This window comes from Sipha flava, unplaced genomic scaffold (assembly GCF_003268045.1).
Source record: "Sipha flava isolate LNK unplaced genomic scaffold, YSA_version1 74_pilon_pilon, whole genome shotgun sequence".
NCBI lineage: Eukaryota > Metazoa > Arthropoda > Insecta > Hemiptera > Aphididae > Sipha > Sipha flava.
The window spans coordinates 146470-170737 of record NW_020273614.1 but is presented as its reverse complement, the minus strand read 5'-3'; the positions used below and the strand labels follow the sequence as shown (position 1 = coordinate 170737).

Here is a 24268-nt window from a genome sequence, read left to right as displayed (position 1 = left end):
TGAGCTCCTCTACTTAATTTTTCCCAATTCGAGCACTGTTTGATACTAATTATATATACTAATCATAAGCGTAACTAGTCCTTTAAGTAAGGGGGGGGCTAGATTTCTAAAAATGTTTTATAGCAATTTTTTTAAATTAAATTATCATTTATTTTTATTGGTGTTTACAACTGAATTGAATGGTTATTCGTTTTTATGAAACACTATATTTTTTTATATTGTAGGCAAAAATTAAGTTAATACTAATTTGTTTATAAGCACATACATTTACTCAAAAATTCTGGGGGAGCTAACATAAATTTATAATAGCTCCCCCAGAATTACATAAATTTATAATATAAATAAATAACTTGGGCAATGGGAGGGGGCGATCTCCCCATCGCCCCCCCCTCAAATACACCACTGTCTCTAATATTACTCTCAAGGATGTGCTGAATGTTGCTAACCTTGAAAAACGAGTAGTCTCAATTTAGTTGATATTATACAAGATATTAGAACAGTTTATTAACTACTAATTGTATTTTAGTAATACTACATAAAAGTAGTTGCATTTTAATACTACGATGTTCTCAATATTACTTCAAATTATATTATGTTTGTGTCCGATTTTGATCGACTGTAATACAAGTTCAACGTTTCCACCATTATTTGAATCATTGGTTTCGTACTTAGAAGAGACTTTAGAATGGGAGTCAAAAGAAAGTACCATCAGGACAAACGTTCTTCCAGAATACGACTTTATTGTGGTTGGAGCTGGAAGCGCGGGATCGGTGGTAGCTAGCAGATTATCCGAGGTAAAGTTATTTTTTTTCCAATTAAATATAAATAGACATGTAAATGAGTTTTGTAACGTGATGTTTTAAAATGTATACTCGTATTCAGATCGATAATTGGCAGGTATTGCTAATCGAAGCTGGAGAAAAGGCTTTACATATTATGGATATACCGTTATTAGCTCCATATTTTCAAGAATCGTCAATCAACTGGAAATACAGAACAGTGCCAAACAATAATTCGTGCTTAGGTTCTGAATATTTTGAATTTTAGTAAAAAGTACACAAAATCAAGTATTTAATTTTTTTATAGGTTATGAAGGTAAACGGTGTAAATTCCCGAGAGGAAAAGTTATGGGCGGAAGCAGTGTATTGAACTATATGATATATACACGTGGTAATAAAAAAGATTACGACAATTGGGCAAAAATGGGTAACACAGGTAAACATTTTATTTTATTATTCAGTTCAGTTCAAAACGTAAAGGAATTAAATAATTTTATTATTAAAGGGTGGAGCTATGATGAAGTTCTTAAGTATTTCATTAAATCAGAAAATGCAAACTTATCACATTCTGATATGGATTATCACGGAAAACATGGGTTACTGTCAGTGACTGACATTCCATACCGAACGCCTATAGCAAGAGCTTTTGTGGACGCAGGATCAAAAATTGGACTACCTGTAATTGATGTTAATGGCAAAAATCAAATTGGAATTAATTATATACAGGTAATTTTATAATCATGTTAAAATACTTCCAAAACAGTATTATTTTATCAAATATATGAACACAATGTAATCGTATAAATTTATTACATTGGAGTTATAATTTTCATATTCAAAGGGCAGAATAGACAGAATATTAGCACTTGGGTAGGACATTTCTTTAATTATTTCAAGGTAAATTATGATATATTCATGATAAATTAAATTTAAAAGCGATGAAATCATAAAAAAAATAAATGCAAGTATAATTATAAAACTAAAAGTATTACAAAACCATAATTTTTTATGTATTTTTTTTCCGACATTTATTTGATTTTTGTTAGTTTAATAATAGCCTAACCTTTTTTTAAGTGTATTGATGAATTTCAAAATATTTTGATTTTTACATTTAATAAATGTAAACAACTTTTATGTAAACTTTTAGTATTGTTGTTTGTCCTTCGTAGGTAATCTTGGATACAACAAAAACAATTCAAAATGTATGTAGATAATAATGTTTAGACATCATCGAGTTTTTTCTCTCATTACTCTTTTGATTCAATCGTTATTATTTTCTTAATTCAAAATCCTCTAAGTTCCATGCTATAAAACTTATGCAGCGGGCTATATCAAGATGTTAAAATCAACAACATCCAATGAATACTGATTCAAACAATTGCTTAATCGAGCATCTTTTGGAAAATGAATTTCATTTAAAAAAATTTTGATGAAAAATTAACAATTGTAAAATATTGTCGACCATGTCCGGAAATTCCAAAATTGATATCTAATCATAAAGAAAAAACAAAGTTTACATTTGTCATTTTAATATTTCTAATTATTTTAATACTTCATGGTTGGCTGGTAGTGCAAAATTAAATAAACTTTTCTGTTGGCCTTGTGTTTTATTCACCAGGGAAAAAAATGTTTGATCTCATAGTGGTTTTGTTAATTTAAATAATTTAACAAACACATATTTCTTCTGTTTTAAAATTAAAAATGTTAAAAATGGAAAATCTAGAATTGATTTGCAGCTTGATGAACAAAAACGTTCAGATGTAATACGCCATAATGAATTGGTAAAAAAAAAAAATAGAGACGTTTTAAAAAGTTTTATTGATTGTGTTTGTTTTTTGGCGATCCACGAATTACCATTTCGTGGTCACAATGAAAGAGTTGATTCTTTCAATAAGGAAAATTTCCTTGGTTGTTTAAATTTATTATCATCTTATGATTCTATTTTAAACATGCATTTAGAAACATCAAAAATATTCCGTGGTACATCCAATAGAATGCAAAATGATCTTATTTGATCAATTAGCAACATTATAATTAGCAACGTCTATTGAATCAGAAATAAAAAATTCTATTTTTGTTGCAATATTATTAGATGAAACTTTAGACATAACAAATCTGTCTCAATTATCAACAACTTTAAGGTATGTTCAGCATGAAACCGGGGAAGCACATGAACGTCTTATCTCATTTGTCGACGTTAGTGCTGATCATGGCTTAAGATAGAATGGTTGCACAACGAATCATTATTTTGTGATCACCAATTTATCTTATCAAAAATCTGTTAAAAGTTACATTATAGCACTATCTAGTTGTTTACATAAACATCATAAAAATTGTACTCTTATTTTGTATTTTCGTGTTCACAAAAGTTACAAAAAAAAAAAACAGGAACAAAATAAATGCTATAAGGATTCATCAATGGATGGTCATAGTTCACAAAACTAAATCTTTTTATTTATTTATTTTTTAAAACCACTTAATTCGTGCGTAGTGCCTATTGTAAAAATTAATATTTTTTATTCTAAATATATATAAACTCTAACATACTTTTTCTAGATTTAACTGGTAACTATATGGTTCCAAATTCTCTAACAAGCAAAAAGGACATTCGACTGATCGAAAAAAAAAATGTACTAAGTGGTACTTCCAGTAATATGCTATCTGCAAACTACCTCTCATATCTCGTTATAATTTTTAAGTATAAATAATACTATAAACCCATATCGACCGTATAACCCGTTGGATACCAACCGGAAATCGATAAAAATAATAGTCGATATAGAATAATAGATAATTTGTTTAGTGTTCAGTTCAGTCGGTTATTATCCGTTATTGTTTTTATGTCGAATCATAATTAAAACGTCGTAGGCATATGTATGTATAATGCCGAAAGTACGAGTATTATAATGCATATTTTAATGATTTTAGTAGCATATTTGTATATTTTTTAGAGCTATAAGTCTAATTATTACTATTTGTATTGCTCATCGGCATCGGCACTCGACGTTCGTTCCACGGAAATTTTAGTCTGTTATTTATAACTTTGGTTTCAAGTTTAAAATATAAACTGTTTTATATTTGATTCATAAATTTATTTTATTCTTTTACAAAAATTCATAAATTATAATTTCACTATATGGAAATAACAGGATTGAAACGGGACAATCTTCTGAAAACGGGATAAAAAGCGTCCCGTTCGAAGTTTCTCGGGACAACGGGACATAATGATCAAAAAAGGGATAATCCCGTTTTAAACGGGACGTATGGTCACCCTAATCTATAACCATACTGTGGGGTCTAGTAAATTTCGCTGCGATCCTTTTACCGACGGACTATTCACCACCATTCATTATGCTGCGATCGTTTTCCCGCTATCCTATTTTTTTTCGTATAACGTCAATAAAAAAATATTGGTTGGGTTATAAAAATGTTGAAATTTTGATACAATATTTTTCACAAAATGTTTTTACTCGTGCAAAAGAATTTCAAAAATCCGCATTTACAATTTTTAAAAATAAGCGTTTAAATTTTAAATGTTGATAAAAATCACGAAATCTGCCTATTTTTAGTAATTAAAAGTTGATAAACATTTCAATATGTATACTTATGTAAGATTTAAAAATGTAATATAATGAAATTGCTCTTTCCAGCGAACTAAAAAAGTTTACCGAAGCAGCGCAAAAAAAATGTTATTAGCGTTAGAAAATTATATTTTGATGAAATCTAATGTTTCCGCAATAAAATCCAAAATCATTAAAAATGTATACCACCTCTAAAGAAAATCCATATAAATAGTGAACATTTCAAGTTCCTTACGATTATTGCTTTTTGAATTACATTTAAAAAGAAAAATCGAAGTCGGCAGTCAGTAAATATTGTCATTTTTTTTTGCAATTTTTCATTACTTTTCCGCAATTATTGGGAAAACTGTTAAGAAATTTAAAAAATGACTTCTTTAGTCTCCAATGAACCCAACTAGACAACATTTGCTATCGAAAACCAAACCTAAAGTTGTTGATCGTATAATTTTTACTAGGATATTTGATATACACAAAAATTAAAACACATCATTCTAAAATTAATACATTTTTCGTTTCAATCAGAATCTAAAATTATTTTACGTAAATTCATTTTCAAACTCAAATGTCAAATTATTAATTCGTGTCTCGTGGTGAGTTCAGATAGACAGAGAATGATTGTATTTATTAGAAGTTAATCGATCGACTAGGAATTATTTTGAAAATAATATTTAAAAATAGATATTTTATAGAATGTATTATTTCTTTGCTCCTTTGGAGTGCCTCTTTGGTAGGAACATATTATTTACATAATCTTATTATGAGACTATTGTCTCATACTCACTACTCCCCAGTCAGAGTATACATAAACATGAAACATTCAAGTTTGATTATAGTTAATATTTTAAACAAAAGAATGGTATGATGTTGATTGGACTCATAGCCGTCCCAAGAGGTAGGGCAAATGGGACAAATGCCCTAGGGTGTATAAAGTATTATCAATTTAAGGGGCGTCATAAAAATTAAAGATAATAAGAAAAACTAGGTATTTTTTTTTTTAGATAGGTAAGCATTCATTTTTCGTTAGTATTGAAATATCAAAGTTGAGCATCTATCAAATAATACAATATACATATTAATAATATAATAATAATAATATATTAATAAATATGAAATTATGTAAATAATATGTTACATCCCTACGTGTATAAATATTACCGTAGAATAGAATATTATTGATCAATTAATAATGATAATGATATATTAATAAGATTAATAATATAATATATTATACATATTATATATTTAATATATATATTAACAATATTTATCACAATTTATGACATTGTAGGTATTATATAGGTAGTATGTACCAAGTACCATGGTCCAAAAAATTGATTTCATATTATAATGAATATTATCTGTGTATTATAATTAACAGAGGTATAAATTTCATATTATGGAAAAATACTGTAATGCTCACTATATAATGACCGAAAATCCTTAAAATATGCCCTACCCTAAAAATATAAAAAGAAAAGAAAAGTAAATCAAAATTTAATTTATTATCTTTAACTGACAGTTTTTTTATTTTTAGAATTAGTATCTATAATAATAATTTTATGAATATATTTATTAAAAAAAAAAAAAAAATTATCTTCTATTAAAAATTTAAAAAAATCGGGACAAAAAACAAAAATATGAGAATTTTTCTTATAATATTATATATATTTATTTATAAATAATAATATAATATATATTATAAATATAATATAAATACTATTTTTCAGTCAGTATAAATAATATTTATGATAAATTCTAAATAAAGCATTATATTATTATGTTTATTGGCAAATAATAGCACCTAAACCAGTGGCGTATTTTGAGATTTTTTTTGGGGGGGTGTCCTGACTCCTGGCAATACTTTATCTCAACAAATATTAACATAGTTTCATCACGAATTCATACCTAATTATAATACATCTTAATACCTTACATAAATGGTAATTTTTTAGTAAAAAAATCTTAGGATATCTACCTAAATTCTTAATTATTCAGCAAAAAATAAAATCGTTGAAGGTACTTCGAGTGTACTGTATACTGTACACAGTATATACTTTATATCGTCGGCCTTTGCTATAGTAATTAGTTAACAATAACTTGTATTTGAAGAAAGATAATAAGGCGATAACCAATAATACGGCTCACCCGACATCACGAAACGATAATACAATTCTAAGAATTACGTAGTTCACGATTTACTGCGAAAGTTCAAGTAATATATTGCTAATGAATAAGGTATAATTAATACCTATTTTCTGGTATAAGATGAAATATACATTATTAAATTTTCAAAGCAGTTTTAAAATATTTCGTCATTCGTCAACAATATTTCGCAATACTTCAGTAATAAATAGAACTACAAAAAAATGGGAGTTTTACCCCCCAGGACACCACCCCTAAATACGCCACTGACCTAAACTTCAAAAATGATACTTAAAATCTAAAATACTTTAAATATACAAAAAATAACAAAATTATTAATTATTATTATTATTATTATTAATGTTTATTATTTTAATATTACGCAACTATATAATAAATATGTTTATATTATGTTATAATCAATTCATTATCAATTTTAAAAGTTAGTTCAAATGAATTCGGATAATTCAGTTAATTCTCGATTTTGGATTTTATCACGGAAACACTAAATTTCATCAAAATATAATTTTCTAACGCAGGCACGTAGCTAGGATTAAATAATTAGGGTGGCACAGTTATGGCCAATATTTTTCTTGAGTGGCCAACAGTTTTACTTCCCCCCACGGACCCCACATTAGACACTTATAGAATTATGTTTATGTATAGGTATATTGTTTATAATATAATAAAATTGTAATTTCTGAATATAATAATTAGTGTAATTAGGTACAAAAAGAACTAAATTTGATAAGCAAATAAATTAGATAATTTTTATCTTAATATTATATAAACCTTATATATAATTATTATAATGTATATGAATAATAAATATATACATGAAATGTATGTTAAAATAAATACAATTTAAAAAAATAGTCTACATTAAAATAATTTTTCGATTATTATGATTTATAGCAAATTTATCTACAACTTCTTCCAAGTCCAGAGATTTTGCTATCTTCTTTTCGATGCTCATCATAGATAAATTTGATAGGCGTTCATCCGTCATTTTATTTCGCATGTATGTTTAAGTCTCCTTAGGCAAGAAAAAGTCCTTTCGCAACCTGCACTTGATACCGGAATTGTAATAGAGATTATAACCATCTTGTATGTTTCATTAAAAACAATTTTATATTTTTCCAATAAATCAACAAAATTCATCAAATTTGTGATTTTTATTTGATTTTCTTTTTGGTAAATTTTTATTGTGTTTGGTATTATTTTAAGTTCTGATTTTAGTAATTGTGTATCCAATTTATAATGTTGGGCTAAAGGTTTTAGGTCATCATAGCTCAGAAATTTGGCATTTTTTGGATGTAGATAATCAATAGCATACAAAATACTGGAATTAATGGAAAATCGATTTTCTAACTCGTTAATTATTTTGTCTAAAATTGGCAAAAATAATTTTGTACGAAAATCATTTTTTGATTGAGCTTATTCATTTTCTAATGATATGTTTTCATCAATAAAAAATGATTTAAACTTTTGAGGAACACGCTTTTTCTTATTTTTTGGATTTGTTCACTGGGTAATGGTATATTATTTTCTCTACAAATATATAAAGCTTCTTCGTACATTTTTTCAAAACATATATAATTAATTGATCCATCACATTCGTTAAGACAATCATTTGAATCATTTCTTATATTTGTAAGCGTCATAATTAACGATTTTATTAAAACCATACTTTCTGCTATTTCGGCAATAACGCCTTGTAAAAAATCACTAACTTTTTTGAACATAGTTAGTATGTTAGAAAATACTACCAAATTTAATACAAATATAAAATCTATTTGATGTAAAAGACCTTTAGCGGTAACTGAACGATCTCTTTTATCGCTAATTAATTTATGGAGTAAAATTAATAATGGACTTAGAACTTTTTTAAGACTCAAAGTTGCAAAAACTTGTGCTGTCCATCTGGTTAGACAGATTTTTTTTCAATTCTACAACTGAATTTAAGTTAATTTTTTTTTGAATGTCAATAAAAAGCGAATGAACTGCCGAACCTGATACAAAAACATATATCTCTTCAACCAAATCAAAAAATAATTTTACATCACTAATATTTTTACATATGTCGGCAATAACTAAATTTAGTTTATGGTTAGAACAATGCACATATATTGCTTGCGGAACTTCGTCACGAAATAATTTTTGAACACCATTTAATCTACCGCTCATTACTGCTGCTCCGTCGTAAGTTTGTGCCACACATTTTTATAGATCTACTGAACATTTTTGTAGTATTTCTTTTATATAATTTAATAAGGAAGACATTTAATTGTTTAGCAGGCTTAAAGCCCATGAACCTTTCATGTATTGAACCTTGAATATAATAACGTACTACTACTGATAACTGTTCTGTCTTGCTTATATCTTTCGTTTCGTCAACTATAAGAGCAAAATAATTACAACTTTGTAGTTCAAAGCTAATTTTTTCCAAAATTATTTGATTGAAAATACTGATCATTTCATTTTGGATTTGAGAACTGGTATATTTGGCATTTTGGGGAACATCTTGGCCTACAACTTCACACTGTTCATCTATTAAATGAAGAAGTTCCAAAAAATTACCACGGTTTAAGCTTTTTACGCTTTCGTCATCACCACGTTGTGCTATACACTGTGTTCCGGTATATAATAAAACGCTAGCAATGCGTTTAATGTATTTTATATTTTTTTTTATAAGTTTCAAATGACCCTCATTAATTTGAACAGAAACAGATGGAATACTTTTGGTTTTCATGTTTTCATAAGACACCCACATTACATAACAATTTTTATGGTCTTGACTTTTATCATGTTTTTTTAAACCACTATCACTGAAAGCCTTTTTCCAATTTTTAAATCCTAAACTGATAAATGTTGTTTGATTGTCAAAGTGCTTTGAAAACATTCTACATGGAAAACAATAGACAGCGTCTTCTAAAATACTATATTCGAGCCAAGCAAATGATTTGAACCATTGTTTTGAAAAATGACGCCAACGATCACTATAATTAGTTTTCGGATAAAATGTTAAATTTGGTTGTGTAGGTTCATTGTTCAAATTTTGAGAAATATCTGAAGGTCCCGGACATTTTTTTAAAACACTAGCAACACTAATTTTGGTATTCGGCTCCGGTTTTTTAATTAAATCGCCGATATTTGATTCTGAATTGCTATTGCTATAACTATCCGTACTACTAGTAGTGTCGTAATTATTACCTGGATTGTTGGTTATATCATCTTGTCCTTGAATAATAATGTCTGAAGAATCCACATTTTTGTTCTCGTTGTTAAGTTTCTTAGCAGAAAAATAATTTTGCATTGTTATTTGTCTTTTCATGGCAAAAAATTTAAAATTACGTACAATTTAAAATAAATAACTATGAGTAGATATAAATGTATTATATTAGTTATAAATACTATTATTAGTTATTAAATTAATACACTGTACATGGATCACAATTCGCGACAACCACAACCACAAGTCTTCAAACGTCAACTGAATAATAGCTGTATTGCTAGGTAAAGAAGAAAATAGTACAGAATTATAGCGACACAATATTATTGTTACTTTTCAACATTACATGTTTAAATTAAAAGTGAATAATAATATTAGGCGGGTCACATACTCATTCACTGATAGCTGTTGTAATAAAATACTATATATCACATATAAGTACTATATTATTATTTGTTATAGTTAATTAGACCTCGGCGATTAAATTTATATTTATAGATTATAAGGTACCCACTAACAAGTCATGTCGCGATTGGAAATGCCGATTTACTGGAATAGGAATACATGCGAGTTCTTGCGACTTTATAATAATAATTAATATAGATGCATTATTGTCGTTAATACGACGAATAATACGGGTATGAATGAACAATTTCTATTCTGAATTCTGATATCCTGGTAATCTGACCACTATGGTCACACTATGTTCGGAAAGACAATTATGAAAAAATAACAAATATGATAATAGAAATTTTAAAATATATTTAATTTTGTAACCCAATTATTTGAGCCTTGGGTATTTGAATAATATTTCAATGTAATGGGGTGGCCATCAGAGTGGCCTGTAAATATTTTGGGTGGCCGGGCCACCTCAGGCCACCCCTTAGCTATGTGCCTGTTCTAACGCTTATAACATTTTTTGCGCTGCTCCGATAAACTATTTTGGTTCGCTGAAAAAAATAACTTCTCTAGTACATTATATTACATTTTTAAATTTTACATAAGTATACATATTGGAATGTTTATCAACTTTTAACTACCAAAAATAGGCATATTTCGTGATTTTTATAAACATTTAAAATTCAAACGCTTATTTTTAAAAATTGTGAATGCGGATTTTTGAAATTTTTTCACACGAGTAAAAACAATGTGAGAAAAACATTGTAACAAAATTTTAAAATTTTATGGCTAACCAGCATTTTTTTATTGACATTGTACGAAAAAAAATAGGATAGCAGAGAAACGATCACGGCGAAATGAACGGCGGCAAAACGATCGTGGTGAAATGAATGGCGGCAAATAGTCCGTCGGCGAAACAGTCACAGGGAAATGATTTCGGCGAATAGTTCAGCGGCGAAAGGATCGCGGTGAAAAGTCCGAGTCCGCATGCTGTGTAGTCGACCGAACGTAATTTCGACAAACATAGGCTGGACACTGATAAGTGATAATACTAGCGGAGATCAACATGTTAATAAACGAATATTAAAAATATTTTTTATATATAAATCGTAATATACGTTATAAAATTGACGTAAATTGAAATCCAAATTTTAATAAAAATTATTTTGGACATTTGTAAGGGTGAACGTGGCGTTTCCCCGTTCCAGTGAAAAAATATAGTTGGGGTACGGAAAAAAAAAATAGTTGATACGCTCCGTCCACCTGCGCACCCGTAGGGTGGGGCTCAATTTGAGCACTGATCATGAGTTATAATTTAAAGTCATTGTTTTTAATTAATTTAAATTAAAATAAAATAATATAATATTTTATAAGAGTATGCGTTGAATTTATATAGAATTTGATACTATTTTGTAAAATTATTTCAGGCTACTATGAAAGGCGGTCGTCGTTGCAGTACAAATACAGCTTTTCTTTTCCCGGCCAAAGGTAGATCAAATTTACACGTAAAAAAAAGAAGCATGGTAACACGAATACTAATAAATAACGTAACAAAAAAAGCCATAGGGGTGGAATTTGTTTCTAATCGAAAAATATATAAAGTATTCGTACGGAAAGAGGTAATTATTTCCGGGGGTACTATAAATTCTCCACAGTTATTGATGTTATCAGGGATCGGCCCAAAAGAACATTTAGAACATCATAAAATCTCATTAGTGGAAAATTTACCAGTCGGTGAAAATTTAATGGATCACGTGGCATTGGGAAGTTTATCTATTACAATTAATGAATCAATTTCATTGTCGACAGATAGAATTATAAATAATCCTAATAACATAAACGATTATTTAGTACATTATAATGGTCCTTTTACAATACCAGGGGGCGCAGAAGCCTTAGCTTTTATTGATTCAAACCAAAATTCTTCTACAGACGGATATCCAGATCTAGAATTGTTACTAACATCAGGAAAATATTCATCTTCTGAAATTTTGTACAAAGTATTTGGTTTTAATACAGATATTTATAACAAAGTTTATAAGCCCACCGAAAAAATGGATGGATTTGTGATATTTCCAATGATTATGCGACCAAAAAGTAAAGGTCGTATATGGCTGCGAGATGCAAACCCATTTCACTACCCATTAATTGATCCAAATTACTTTGCTAATGAAAAAGATTTGGACGTAGCTGTTGCCGGAGTAAGAATTGTTCAAAAAATGCTAAAAACTGACGCGATGCAGAAACTCGACGCTAAAATACTCAGTACTCCACTACCTGGATGTGTTCAACACACGTTTGATTCCGACGAGTATTGGAAATGTACTGCTCGCTACATAACTTTTACTATTTATCATTTGTCAGGTACATGCAAAATGGGACCAAAAGAAGATCGTTCAACAGTGGTGGATCCAAGACTACGAGTACATGGAATAAATAATTTAAGGGTTATTGATGCATCAGTTATACCGGAAATTCCAGTAGCACATACCAATGGTCCAACGATTATGATAGGAGAAAAAGGTGCTGACATGATTAAGGAAGATTGGGGCATTAAAATAATTTAATGATATAATTTATAACTTATAAAATATAATACTTAACACAGATTCAATTAATATCGTACTTATTTTACTACAAATAAATTAGTTTTTACTTAGGTATTACAACTAGTCAAGGACGTACCCAAGGGGGGGGTTCGAGTCCGGACCCTCCATTGACATTTCTACATACTCAACGGTTTAATAGTAAATAGTATAATAATAATATATAATGTATTTTAATTTCCTATTATCTTCAAAATACAAAGTTTATAGATTATACAATATACCTATAATCATTATAGGTATATTATATAATTAATTTATCGATGACAGTCGCGCGTCGCTCGTGTTGTTAAACTCATTTGTTATTGCGTTATTAAGTTGGTTTTTAGTGCGTCTTTTTAGTTTTATGTAATTTGAATTAATTGAAGAAGTTCAATAAACGAAGGTAATTTTAAAGAACTTTTAAAATTTCGAGTCAAAGCTGGAGATTTTATGCTTGAAAATCATCTGAAAAATTCTTCTTCAAAAGCAACTCATATTAGTAAGACAATACAGAACGAGTTAATCGATTTATGTGGTAAAGAAATTTTAGACAGTATTTTAAAAAAAAATTACAGACAAGGATATTTTTTACAGTACAATTTTTGATGAAACCTTAGATGTGTCTAAACGATCGCAAATTAGTTTAGTTATAAGATATATTGATGAAATAACAATTAGAGAAGATTTTGTGGCATTTATAGATGCATTTGACGAAGCTCAACTTATTCAACTAAGGAGTTCTACTAATAAATTAAGTGATGATGAAGAAGTAAATATAGACAGTTCTTTTGAAAATTATGAAAGTTGCAAAAATGTAGAAGAAATATCGATAACTGGGAAAATGCTAGAGCAAATTGTTTTAAATCAACTGAGAAAAATGGGTCTGAATCTTAACAAATATGTAGGTATTGGTACTGATGGTTGCAGTGTTATGACATCAGAAATTTGTGGAGCTGTAGCTGAAATTATAAAGAGTTCACCGAATGTCCGTAGATGTCCATGTTACAACCATTCTCTTAATATTTCTATTTCAAAATCAAGTAAAGTTCAAAGTATACGAAATTTAGTTGGAATTATTAAAGAGGTTGTTGGCAGCAAAACGTACAGTTATTTTGAAGAAGTATGTTGGCCATCAGCTAACAGGACTATGCGAAACGAGATGGGTTGAGAGACATGATGGAGTTACTAGGTATTTACAAGACATGCCTAAAATTATTAATACATTAACTGAAATTACAACATGGAAAGATTCCCAAACTTCTGGAAAAGCAAAAATACTTGTAACAACATAATTTGACAGTGAATTTATTATTGTTTTTTTTAGTTTTGCGCATTTGCTCAATTTCACTTATTGTCTAAGCAAAATTTTCCAAAAAAAAAAATTTAGAATTGAATACAGCAGCAAATACTATAAAAGATACATTACAAGTTCTTTCCAAATGTCGTGAAAATGTTGATACAGAATTTTCAAATATTTTTAAATCATCTGAAGATTTAGCAAACATTATCGATGTAGAATTACGAATGCCTAGATTATGTAAACAACAAAAAAATCGATCAAACTATTTTACTAACAACGTAGAAGATTATTACAGAATCTCGATATTCATTCCTTTATTGGATAATGTTATAGATGACTTAAAAACATGTTTTTCCCAAAATACATTGGAATTATTTCAGTTATCTTTTTTTCTTCCATCTAATTTTTTAAAATTACCAAATGACCAAAAAGAAGAAACTGACAAAATAAAATCAGTTGCTAAAAACTTTCAAAAATTGCTTAATAAAAATGAGTTATCCTCCCGATTAGTTGGTGAATACTATATTTGGAAAGAGAATTGGATACGTGAATTTCAAAATGATTCATCAGTTATTTCTAACCATGCAATTGAAGTATTACAGAATTGTAATGAAGATGTTTTTCCTTTAATAAATAAAATATTAAAATTATTAATTACATTACCCATTAGTAATTCTAGCTCTGAAAGGTCATTCTCTTCACTACGGCGTCTTAAAACATGGCTAAGATCATCAATGTGTGAAACACGTTTGACTGGACTTGCATTATTAAACATTCACAGAGACATTGCCATTGATGTTGAAAAATTAATTCAACGTTTCTCCAAAAGCAAAAGAAAAATTCCATTTGCAATTTAAAAACCATAAATAATAAGAAATTAACCTAACTTTAAGTTGTATATTTCATTAGAATTTATCATAAATTATAAATTACAGTAAAATTTAGAAAAAGTAATGTAATTAAACATTTGATAAGCAATAAAATAAAATCTTGAGAAACCTAAATATTTAAAAAAAAATGTTTGTATATATATTTTATGGTCTACTTAAAGGTAAATTTAATTTCAATCATTATTATACTAGTGTCAAAATAATATAACATAATAAACCCTGATAATTAATTGATATTATTTGATGCCCCCCCCCCCCGTAAATCTATTCTGGATCCACGCCTGGATGTATAAGCCATACTATAGTATATTAATACTAATTTGTTGGTATAGAGTTTAACTATAATTATAATTAGAGAATAGATAAAATTAAAATGTTGGACCCCCCCTATAAAAAAATTCCTTGATACGCTCCTGCAACCAGTTATTTATAAATAGCTTAATTATTTCTTTCATATTTTATAAATATTGAATTTTTGGCTATTGAATTGAATTTAAAACGAATAAGATGTAACATTGGAATTTAAAATGTTGAAAATGTACTCGGTTTTAAGAAATATTTTTTATTTATATTTTATGTGATTATATGCATAAAAATAATTCATACTATTTTTTAACAAATAAGAGTTTTATGAACTTTTGTATATTTTGGTTAAAAATAACAATGTATCATACGATACATGTATAGATAGAAAATAAGGTCACATTAGCAAATTTAAATAATAATTTTTAAATATGATTTTTTCTAAAATACTAAAAATGTATAGATTATAATTGTTATACATTAGTAGAAGATTAGGGCATTAACTTAGACATTTTATTTGTAACATTTAAAAATTACAATAAAATGTAGGAATCCTGTATAAATAGTACCATTTAAACGAGGGACTGGAACTCTAATGAATTGTACGGTTCCGGTTTTTAAAATAAAAATAATTTCCGTTTTTGATGCTGGTTCTTAAAAACTTAAATTTCAGTTTCGATTTTTTTTCGGTTTTAAAAAATAAAATTTAGGTTTCGGTTTCTTTTCGGTTCTTAAAAAATGAAAAAATCGTTTTAAGTTATGAAATTATACTAATAAGTATAATTTAATAACTTAAAACGATTACATGTATGTAAGAATAATATTATTTTGTTTTGATTTTTTAAAAAATATAATAAAATATGATTAGTGTCAAACACGGATCTAGAACTCAAATTGGGAAGGGGTCATTTTTTCGAAAGGACAAAAAGATATCACATAATTACAAAATAATGAAATGAAATTATTAATTAAAATTAGAATGATATTGACGCGGACCTCGCGGCGACCATTATGACATCGGCCGTCGATGATCGCGTCGAATTTTTCAATCAACCACCAGACTGCGGATCGTACCATCATCACGACACTCCATTTCCAATCCATCATAGGAGGGGAATCTGGATTGGTGGCGAGGACGTCGGACACGGACTGCCATGGAGTCGGTCGATGCATGTATTTCGCGTCTGGAAAACCATGATCTCACGTCAAGGACCATTCATCAGAAACCATTATTTCTGTCAATTGTGTTTTGTGTATCGACTGTATTAATTCACGTAACTGGCACAAGTACTAATGTTTATCACCATAATAATCACCATTGTACTATCGGGCATTGTTTTTTGATTTTGACTGTTTAATTTTCCACATATTATATTGGATTGTGCGTTCTACATCGGACGCGCTCCCCTACTATATTAATAAATTAATTTTTAATTTTTAAAATTTAATTACAAAATTTAATCTTCTTTGTTTTGTTTTTCCAAAATTAGAAATAATATCATCAACATTCATTGATATATTCTGTGAATATAAAGCAAAGTGAAACCGGTGAGGCGGTTTCCTCTTCCATGTTTGAACGAAGTTTTAAGAGAACGTCACACAAGCATGTATTGTCTCCGTCTGGTTTACGAACAACGTAGAAAGTTTGCGTTCAGTATTTTAAATGTAGTGAAGTTAGCTTTAATATTAGAGTAAACTGATCTATAATCAAACTTTAAGGGAAGTATTTGTGTTTGGTTGGTTTTTCCGATATTTTAGTTTTTTTTAGCGAGTTATGAGTATGTAAAATATAACAATTAAAATAACATTATAACTCACTAAAAAACTAAAATATCGGAAAAACCGATCAATAAAACACAGATACTTCCCTTAAACTTTGATTATAGATCAGTTTACTCTAATATTAAAGCTAACTTCACTACATTTGAAATACTGAACGCAAACTTTCTATGATGAACGTAAACCAGACGGAGACAATACATGCCTATGTGCCATCCTCTTAAGGCGCCTGAGAGTAGCGAATGACTGCATGTATAGTATTTTTAACAAGTTATTAGAACACAATTTAGCGATTAGCAATGCCGTAGCAAGTATATAATATTACATTATATATTACAGTATATAATTAGTATATAATATAGTATTAATTAGTATATAATATTATTATTATTATAGATCAGCGTTTCTCAAACTGTGGGTCGCGACCCCCTAGAGGGTCGTGAGTCAATATTTGGGGGGTCGCGAGAAGTTTTATTAATTATACAGATTGTAAGAAATTTATGTTTTTTTAAATTGTATAAATTATTATAGACTATAGAACTAATAGAAAATATTTAAATATTTAAATATTAATAATAATAATAAAAAAAACTTTATTATTTTTATTATTATTATTATAAAGTAGTAAATAAGTAATAAAAGAGAAAAAAATTTGTTTTTTGAAATTATTTTTATTGATTCTGTAAATGTAAGACTATGGTCGCGTAGATTTTTGGAAGAAAATTTGGGTCGCAGTCTTAAAAAGATTGAGAACCACTGTTATAGATACATACGGGTAACAGATTGACAATAATCTTATCTAAGATAAGTTATCTTTCCGTCGAAGGTTGAATATTCGTAAGGTTTATAAATAATAAGGTTGCCTCATAGTCATGTAAATGAATTTATCACCCCATACCATTCCTTATCAACAGACGTCACCCGAAGTACAATATTTAAGACGGCGCCGCGGCATATTGAATTATGCTGTCGAGGGCATATACTCGTATATCTTAATTTTTATGATTAATTTTTTATTATATTTATTGATTTACTGCTTATTATTAATATTGATGTATTATTATTGAATATTTTATTTTATTACTTAGAAATATGCCTTATAATATTGTGTAATATTATTCATTATTTTTCGCTATTTTTTTGCACAGGTTTTAATGACATCAATAAGCAACAATCATAAAAATATGATCAACTATTTTTTAAATTTTACAAATTTTTATTATTTTTTATTAACAAAACAAAGTCCGCGGTTTCTATGGCCATTGGAAAAACATTATATTGTTTAGTATTATACAGTATTATACATGATTATATAAATACAATAAAGATAAAAACGAAAATAAAAAGACAGTGTGTTAATATATAGATTATATTTTATGGAATAATCCTGTGTTGTGAAGAAAATCCAGGATCGTTGTAAAATTGCTCTGTTCGGGGCTGAGTGATTCAGGGAGCTGGTCCGTAAGGTTCAATTTTATCCTTCCTTTTTCGTAGTATCGGCATTCCGTAAGGATGTATTTGACGCATAGGCGGAATTCGGTGGGAGGACTTGAGGGAATTAAGCTCCCCCCCAGAAATGCAAAGTATAGGTCTTAGCCTCCTTAGCCCTAAAAATTGTTAAGTGACTAAAATTACAATAATGATTATAATTGTAAAAGGCATTTTTAATAACTGATTAAAAAAAAAAAAATATTCTATGATAAGAATTAAATCAAATTCGTAAGATTTTACAAACTTATTGTCATGACTTGGAACGATCGTAATTAATGTAATATTAATAATATGTAATAATACCTGCATTGTTTGTTTAATTTACTTAATTAATAATTTCTGTTTAAAATACCTACTTCAAAAATGTTTAAGATAAAACAGAAACACACTACATTCACACCAACAATGTCACCATGCTTTCGAGAAATTTGTTTCAATTTCAATGTTAAAATAGTTAATATTTACAAAATGAAATATGCAAGCTCTACTTGTTCGTCGGACTAGGGAGAAAAAATTGAATTTATTATAAATTATTTATTAATTTTATAATTTATAACCAATTTAACAATTTTGCTACGACCTGAAATATTCAGCTCTTTTCCATCTTCCTCACACGGTGTTTGCCGTTGTCAGGACATACTACATAGAAGAACCACAAGAATAATAAATAATATAAAACTTGTGTTAACGATATAAAAAGAAATTATTAGCACAATTATAGGACTAGAGGGTAACACAAACACATGCAAATGTGAGTTGTATGGTGGCATTTCAAAGTAATATTGAAAATGCATTTAATAATAGTGCACAACGAAATATGAGATATGTGCGAGAGGCAGGCCCTATTTTTATGTGCACCACGAATGTACAAGTATGCGCTACGGTCTACAAAACAAAAATTAAATAATAAGCCAATTACTAGGAAATATGAGTATTATTGAATTTTTTAAAATGTAATGCATATATATATATATTATGTATGTAATATATTCCTTTTTCTAAGATAGTAGTAAGATTAAAATTTTATTTAAAGCAGTAAAATTAAGTGTGCAGTCCGAAATCGTACAAATAATAGGGCCTGGCGAGAGGCAATATTAACGAGGTCAACCAGTAAAGTAATAAATCTGAAAACATGCGCATTTAGAACCTCAAGGTGTTAACAATAATTAAAAACAACTTTTATATTATAAAGCCATAATGTCGCATATTGATTCTCACGAGATCTAAGTATATAAGGGGGTTATTAATAGACCAATATTCAGTATTGTGTTTTAGCCCAGTACATGCATCTTCACGCCGGTTAACTTAATATTTTAATTTGTACTTAGAATTATTTTATAAAATTATACAATTGAACTTAGAATTTATTTAATAAAGTGAATATTTAAAAGTCTTTAGTTTTTTAATTCATCACTACCGATAACTTAATTGATTGAGAAGTTGTACGATTATGTATTACGATTATTACGATGTCTGTATTCCTTTCCTGTTGCAATAGTCTGTACACTTAAACTGACACGCAACACCATATATGTTGGTCATGGTAATCACGAGATCCGTGGTTAGGTATATAAAACCGTAGGTCCTCGCACCTTTTCTATTAATTTTTCTTCCATTTTAATAAAAAATTGAACTTGAAAGCGAAAAAAACTAGAATTTTGGATTAAATTGTAACGTAACGTACAACTATAAATGCGGATGTTTAGAAAATAAAAACTGACTTTCACGCAAAACTTTGGTGAGGTGAAGGTCATCCAGAAGATGAAAATAAAGGGGAGGTGAATAATATGAAAAATGCCGACTACAATTTTTTTACTCAATGCATGTAGTATAATTAACTATATGTAGTCGTATTTTTACTTTTTAACATATATCTATATATGTGTTAGTGTCGCACGTTCTTAAAATTGACAATTTAATTATATATACTTATATAATAATATTTTATATTGTATAATATAAGTAGTTACACAAATTTTATTTATGTATACACTGTACTACGAAATATGTAATATTTGTTTTCTGTAGGTAAACTTAGGTCCTTCTAGGCTATAATGAAACAAGTCCGACTGCCGACTGATGTTTTCGTTGGGGGGGGGGGAGACACTCCCTTCGGGACGGCCCTTGTGAGGTGATGTGACAAACATGACGTGATAACAGAGTGGCTCTGTTACATTAAAGTATATTTACAAACCATACTCTGCATATTTTTACCATTATGTGAGTTTATGTGACAATAATGTGTTTCTATCTTTTTTTATCATGTATTATTATTTTTTTATTATTTATAATGTAAATTAATTTTATTTATTTAATTATTATTCATTTTTTTCTGCTATTAATTTACTATTTGTATTATTATGTTTGTAATTTATTATTTATATTGCACTGTTAGATACATACATTTCATTTTTCTGCAGTTAAAATTTTTTTTTATTACTGTATAATATTTTTCTGATACTTATAAATTGTGTTACTAATTTCATATTTTCATAATCCTATAGTAATTTTTTACTGTACATAATGTCCATATTTAAGATAAAATATTATTAAATATATAAAAAATTTATTAAAACTTTTATAAAATTTCTAATAATATCTGTATAAATTAAGTATTGAATATACTAATAAAAATATATATCATGGAGTATTGTTTGTAATGTGCAAATAAATGTAGGTCTAATGACCAGTTTTGATTTAAAAAAATCAACATCAAATATACAAAAACACACTTATAATACTTGGCTAATATTTTAAGAGTATTAGCTACAGTAAAATTTTGTTAATTTATATAATTTGTGTTAAAATTGTTGAACCTGCCAACGTCATGTTGTGGTTTTGATATTTTGTTGATTAAATTAGTTGATTTAAAATAAAGTTATATTTGTCACTAGTTTTTGAATTGTATAAAAATTATGTATACTAAATATATTAATTTAATTTAAAAGGTGAAGAAGACATTATGACTTGATAATAATTAATAATTAATAATTGTAGGTACCTTGTAAAGGTACTTACAATTGTAATTATAAAGGTAATACTTGAATGATTTTTGAATTTTATAAATCCAAATAATAATAATAAGAATATATCTATGTATTTGTTTATTTTTTATTTTATACTAATGACATATATTAATAAAAAACCGAAATTAACTGTAAAAAATCTTTATAAAAAAGTATTGATTCCGATGAGGTTCTGGATTTCAATTAAATTCTAATAAGGGTTCCAGCAAGGCCCCATTTTTAAAAATTAATTTGAATAAGTGTTTTGGAAAGGTTCCAGCTCTTTTCGGATTGGTTCCAGATTCTAATATAAACTATGATCAATTAAAATATTTAAGAACCTTATAGCACACATTCACATTCAAAATATTTTGTGTTTTGTGATCTGAAGAATAATTTTTACATATTTTATTTTTCATACATATCTTTAGACTATAATATTTCACGAGTAAACAAACTATTTATTCAATAATATTTATATACCAAACTGAGGATAGTGAAACAAGTTTTCCTATTGAACAACATTTTTTTAAAATTTATTTGGTATTTTTAACTATTTTAATTTAAAATTAAATTAAAACTTATAAAAGTATAGGGAAGAAGAGTAATATATGTCATGAATGAAGATCCTATAAAAAATTTTTTTTAGTAAAAATCAATGAGTATAATTGTTGATTAAAAAAAAAATATATATGTAGATTTAAATTTTAAGGGCGGGATAATATTTGAGGTTTCAAACCCAAACGACTTATAACAGATTTTGGCATACAATAAGTAGGGTCTATTGGTAATATTTTATCATACGACATTAATGACAATGCAGCAAGACCAAAAAGGGTGTGAAATGGATCTGGTTCATCCCCAGGGCGATCACTGAATCCACCTCCTTCAGTATCCTGTAGATAAAATTATATATTAAAAATTTAATATACTTATTATACTAAATTTATTACTATTATTACCTGAGATGCTAAAATAAAATTTTTTAATTCATCTTTATCAATCCAATGATCACGCCCTAAAATATTTAATGAAGAAAACACCCACCAAGAGTAACAAACATCAGGTAATTTTTCAGGACGACCATTAAGTCCACCAGATGGTAATTGCCTTTCAGCTAACCACCAGCCTAATGTGTCAGCATCAACTAAATCTAATCTTCCTATAAAATGAATTATTTATATAATGTAGGAATAAAGAAAACAATTTTTTCAAGCAAAATAAATTAAACAAGTATTAAAAATACCAGCAATAGATAATGCTCCAACACAACAATATATTAAACCTCCATGACTTTCAGCTCCAGGCCGTGATCCAAAACCACCATCAAAATTTTGACAGCTCTTGATGAAATCTATAGCTTTAGCTAAATCAATTTCATTAAGTTTACTCTAAAAAATTATCTAATTCATGAAATCAGCTAAATAATAGTAATGTAAAAAATGTATATATTTCAAGTATAGTTACTAAAAGAGATAAACAAGCTAAGGCGCAAAATGAATATCGAGTATCCACTTCTCCCCATTTATCTCCAGTAAAACTACCATCATCTTTTTGAAGTTTAGAAACATAAGACACAATTTTTTCAATTGGTAATTCTAATTCTCGATTAAGTAAACAAGATATCTGTAATTAAAATAAATATTAAAATCCTCAAGAATTATAGTATGCATGATAAATATTTACTAACCTGAACAGCACTGAGCGTATACAATAAATGTGGGTCATGACCTGGAGCTGGTGAATATCCTCCACAACTGTGTTCACAACTTTTAATAAACTCAAATATTTCATCTTCTTTGGGTATATTGCCATCATTGATCAAATATAATGCTGTTAATCCCCAGTACATGCCGGACATTCGAAGAAATTCCATCATACTACTTTCCTGTAAGTCATAATTAAATTTAATTGTAAATAATAATTTGACTGTTAAATATAATTATTTTTTAAATTTTATTATTTACGTATTGATGTCTTTCTTTGCCAAAAGATTGTAAAAAATCAATGTGTTTTTCTAATTGCCATGTTTTACATGTCTTATCCAATTTGACATCTTTTTGTAACTAAAATTAAATTAAATTAATTAAACATCAATTATTAATTAAAATGTATAAGAATTAAATAATACAGAAACTACAATGATAAATGAAACAAAACATCTACAACAGAAAATATCAAATATCTACGGTTCATTGACAACTTCTTTAGGCGTGACAATATATAAAATGCTTGAAACTTTGTTAGTACTTCAATAGCATATTTACCATTTTGATTTTTCTGTGAAAGTTTACTTATTTCTAATGTCTGAACTTTAAATGTAGCTCAATAATTATGGTCAAGGTTTTAAATTGAAGATTAAAGGACTTTATACTTTATTTTTAATTACCAGATTAAATTTAAACAAATAAATTATTAACAACGAATATCTATTAAATTTTCATGTAATGTTATACATTTATTAAGAATTCTTAGATAATTTTGAAGTTTTAACATAGGTTTCTTAATAACTGCGGTTTTCACTGGCCAAAAATTATTGATAAAGTTTTGATAAGGTATCACTAATAACGTATTATCACTGTGAACATATATATGATAAGATTTATCATTGATAACATTGTGGGAAACTAGTCGTTAGGTTAGCTTAATCACAATATTATACGAAAAACAAATCTGTCAATTGATAGTGTCGTTGGAACTGTTGTTCTGCAACTCTGTAAACGACCAAAAAAAGTATGTTAAGGGTGGGTAATATAAAAAAAGATAGAATTAATTAGAT

General features: G+C 27.7%; 2 protein-coding genes across 3 annotated transcripts; one reads left to right on the top strand and one right to left on the bottom strand.

Moving 5' to 3' along the window:
• Positions 1–488: 488 nt before the first annotated feature.
• LOC112692531 (glucose dehydrogenase [FAD, quinone]-like) lies at positions 489–12747 on the top strand. Of its 2 annotated transcripts, XM_025567224.1 has the most exons (6): positions 489–794; positions 883–1024; positions 1087–1215; positions 1285–1505; positions 11561–11621; positions 12153–12747. In XM_025567224.1, exons 1-6 carry the CDS (start codon positions 564–566, stop codon positions 12698–12700), a joined length of 1332 nt encoding a protein of 443 aa, XP_025423009.1. In that variant the 5' UTR covers positions 489–563; the 3' UTR covers positions 12701–12747. The 2 variants fall into 2 exon arrangements, with proteins under 2 accessions (XP_025423009.1, XP_025423008.1); XM_025567223.1 differs by having other exon boundaries at positions 564–794; positions 11561–12747.
• An 8902-nt stretch (positions 12748–21649) lies between these two features.
• On the bottom strand, positions 21650–24009 carry LOC112692535 (geranylgeranyl transferase type-2 subunit beta). The gene is made up of 7 exons (XM_025567231.1): positions 23757–24009; positions 23457–23555; positions 23180–23377; positions 22957–23115; positions 22736–22880; positions 22452–22651; positions 21650–22385 (listed from the first exon to the last, which is right to left on the bottom strand). Exons 1-7 carry the CDS (start codon positions 23757–23759, stop codon positions 22197–22199), a joined length of 993 nt encoding a protein of 330 aa, XP_025423016.1. The 5' UTR covers positions 23760–24009; the 3' UTR covers positions 21650–22196.
• Between the last annotated feature and the right edge of the window lie 259 nt (positions 24010–24268).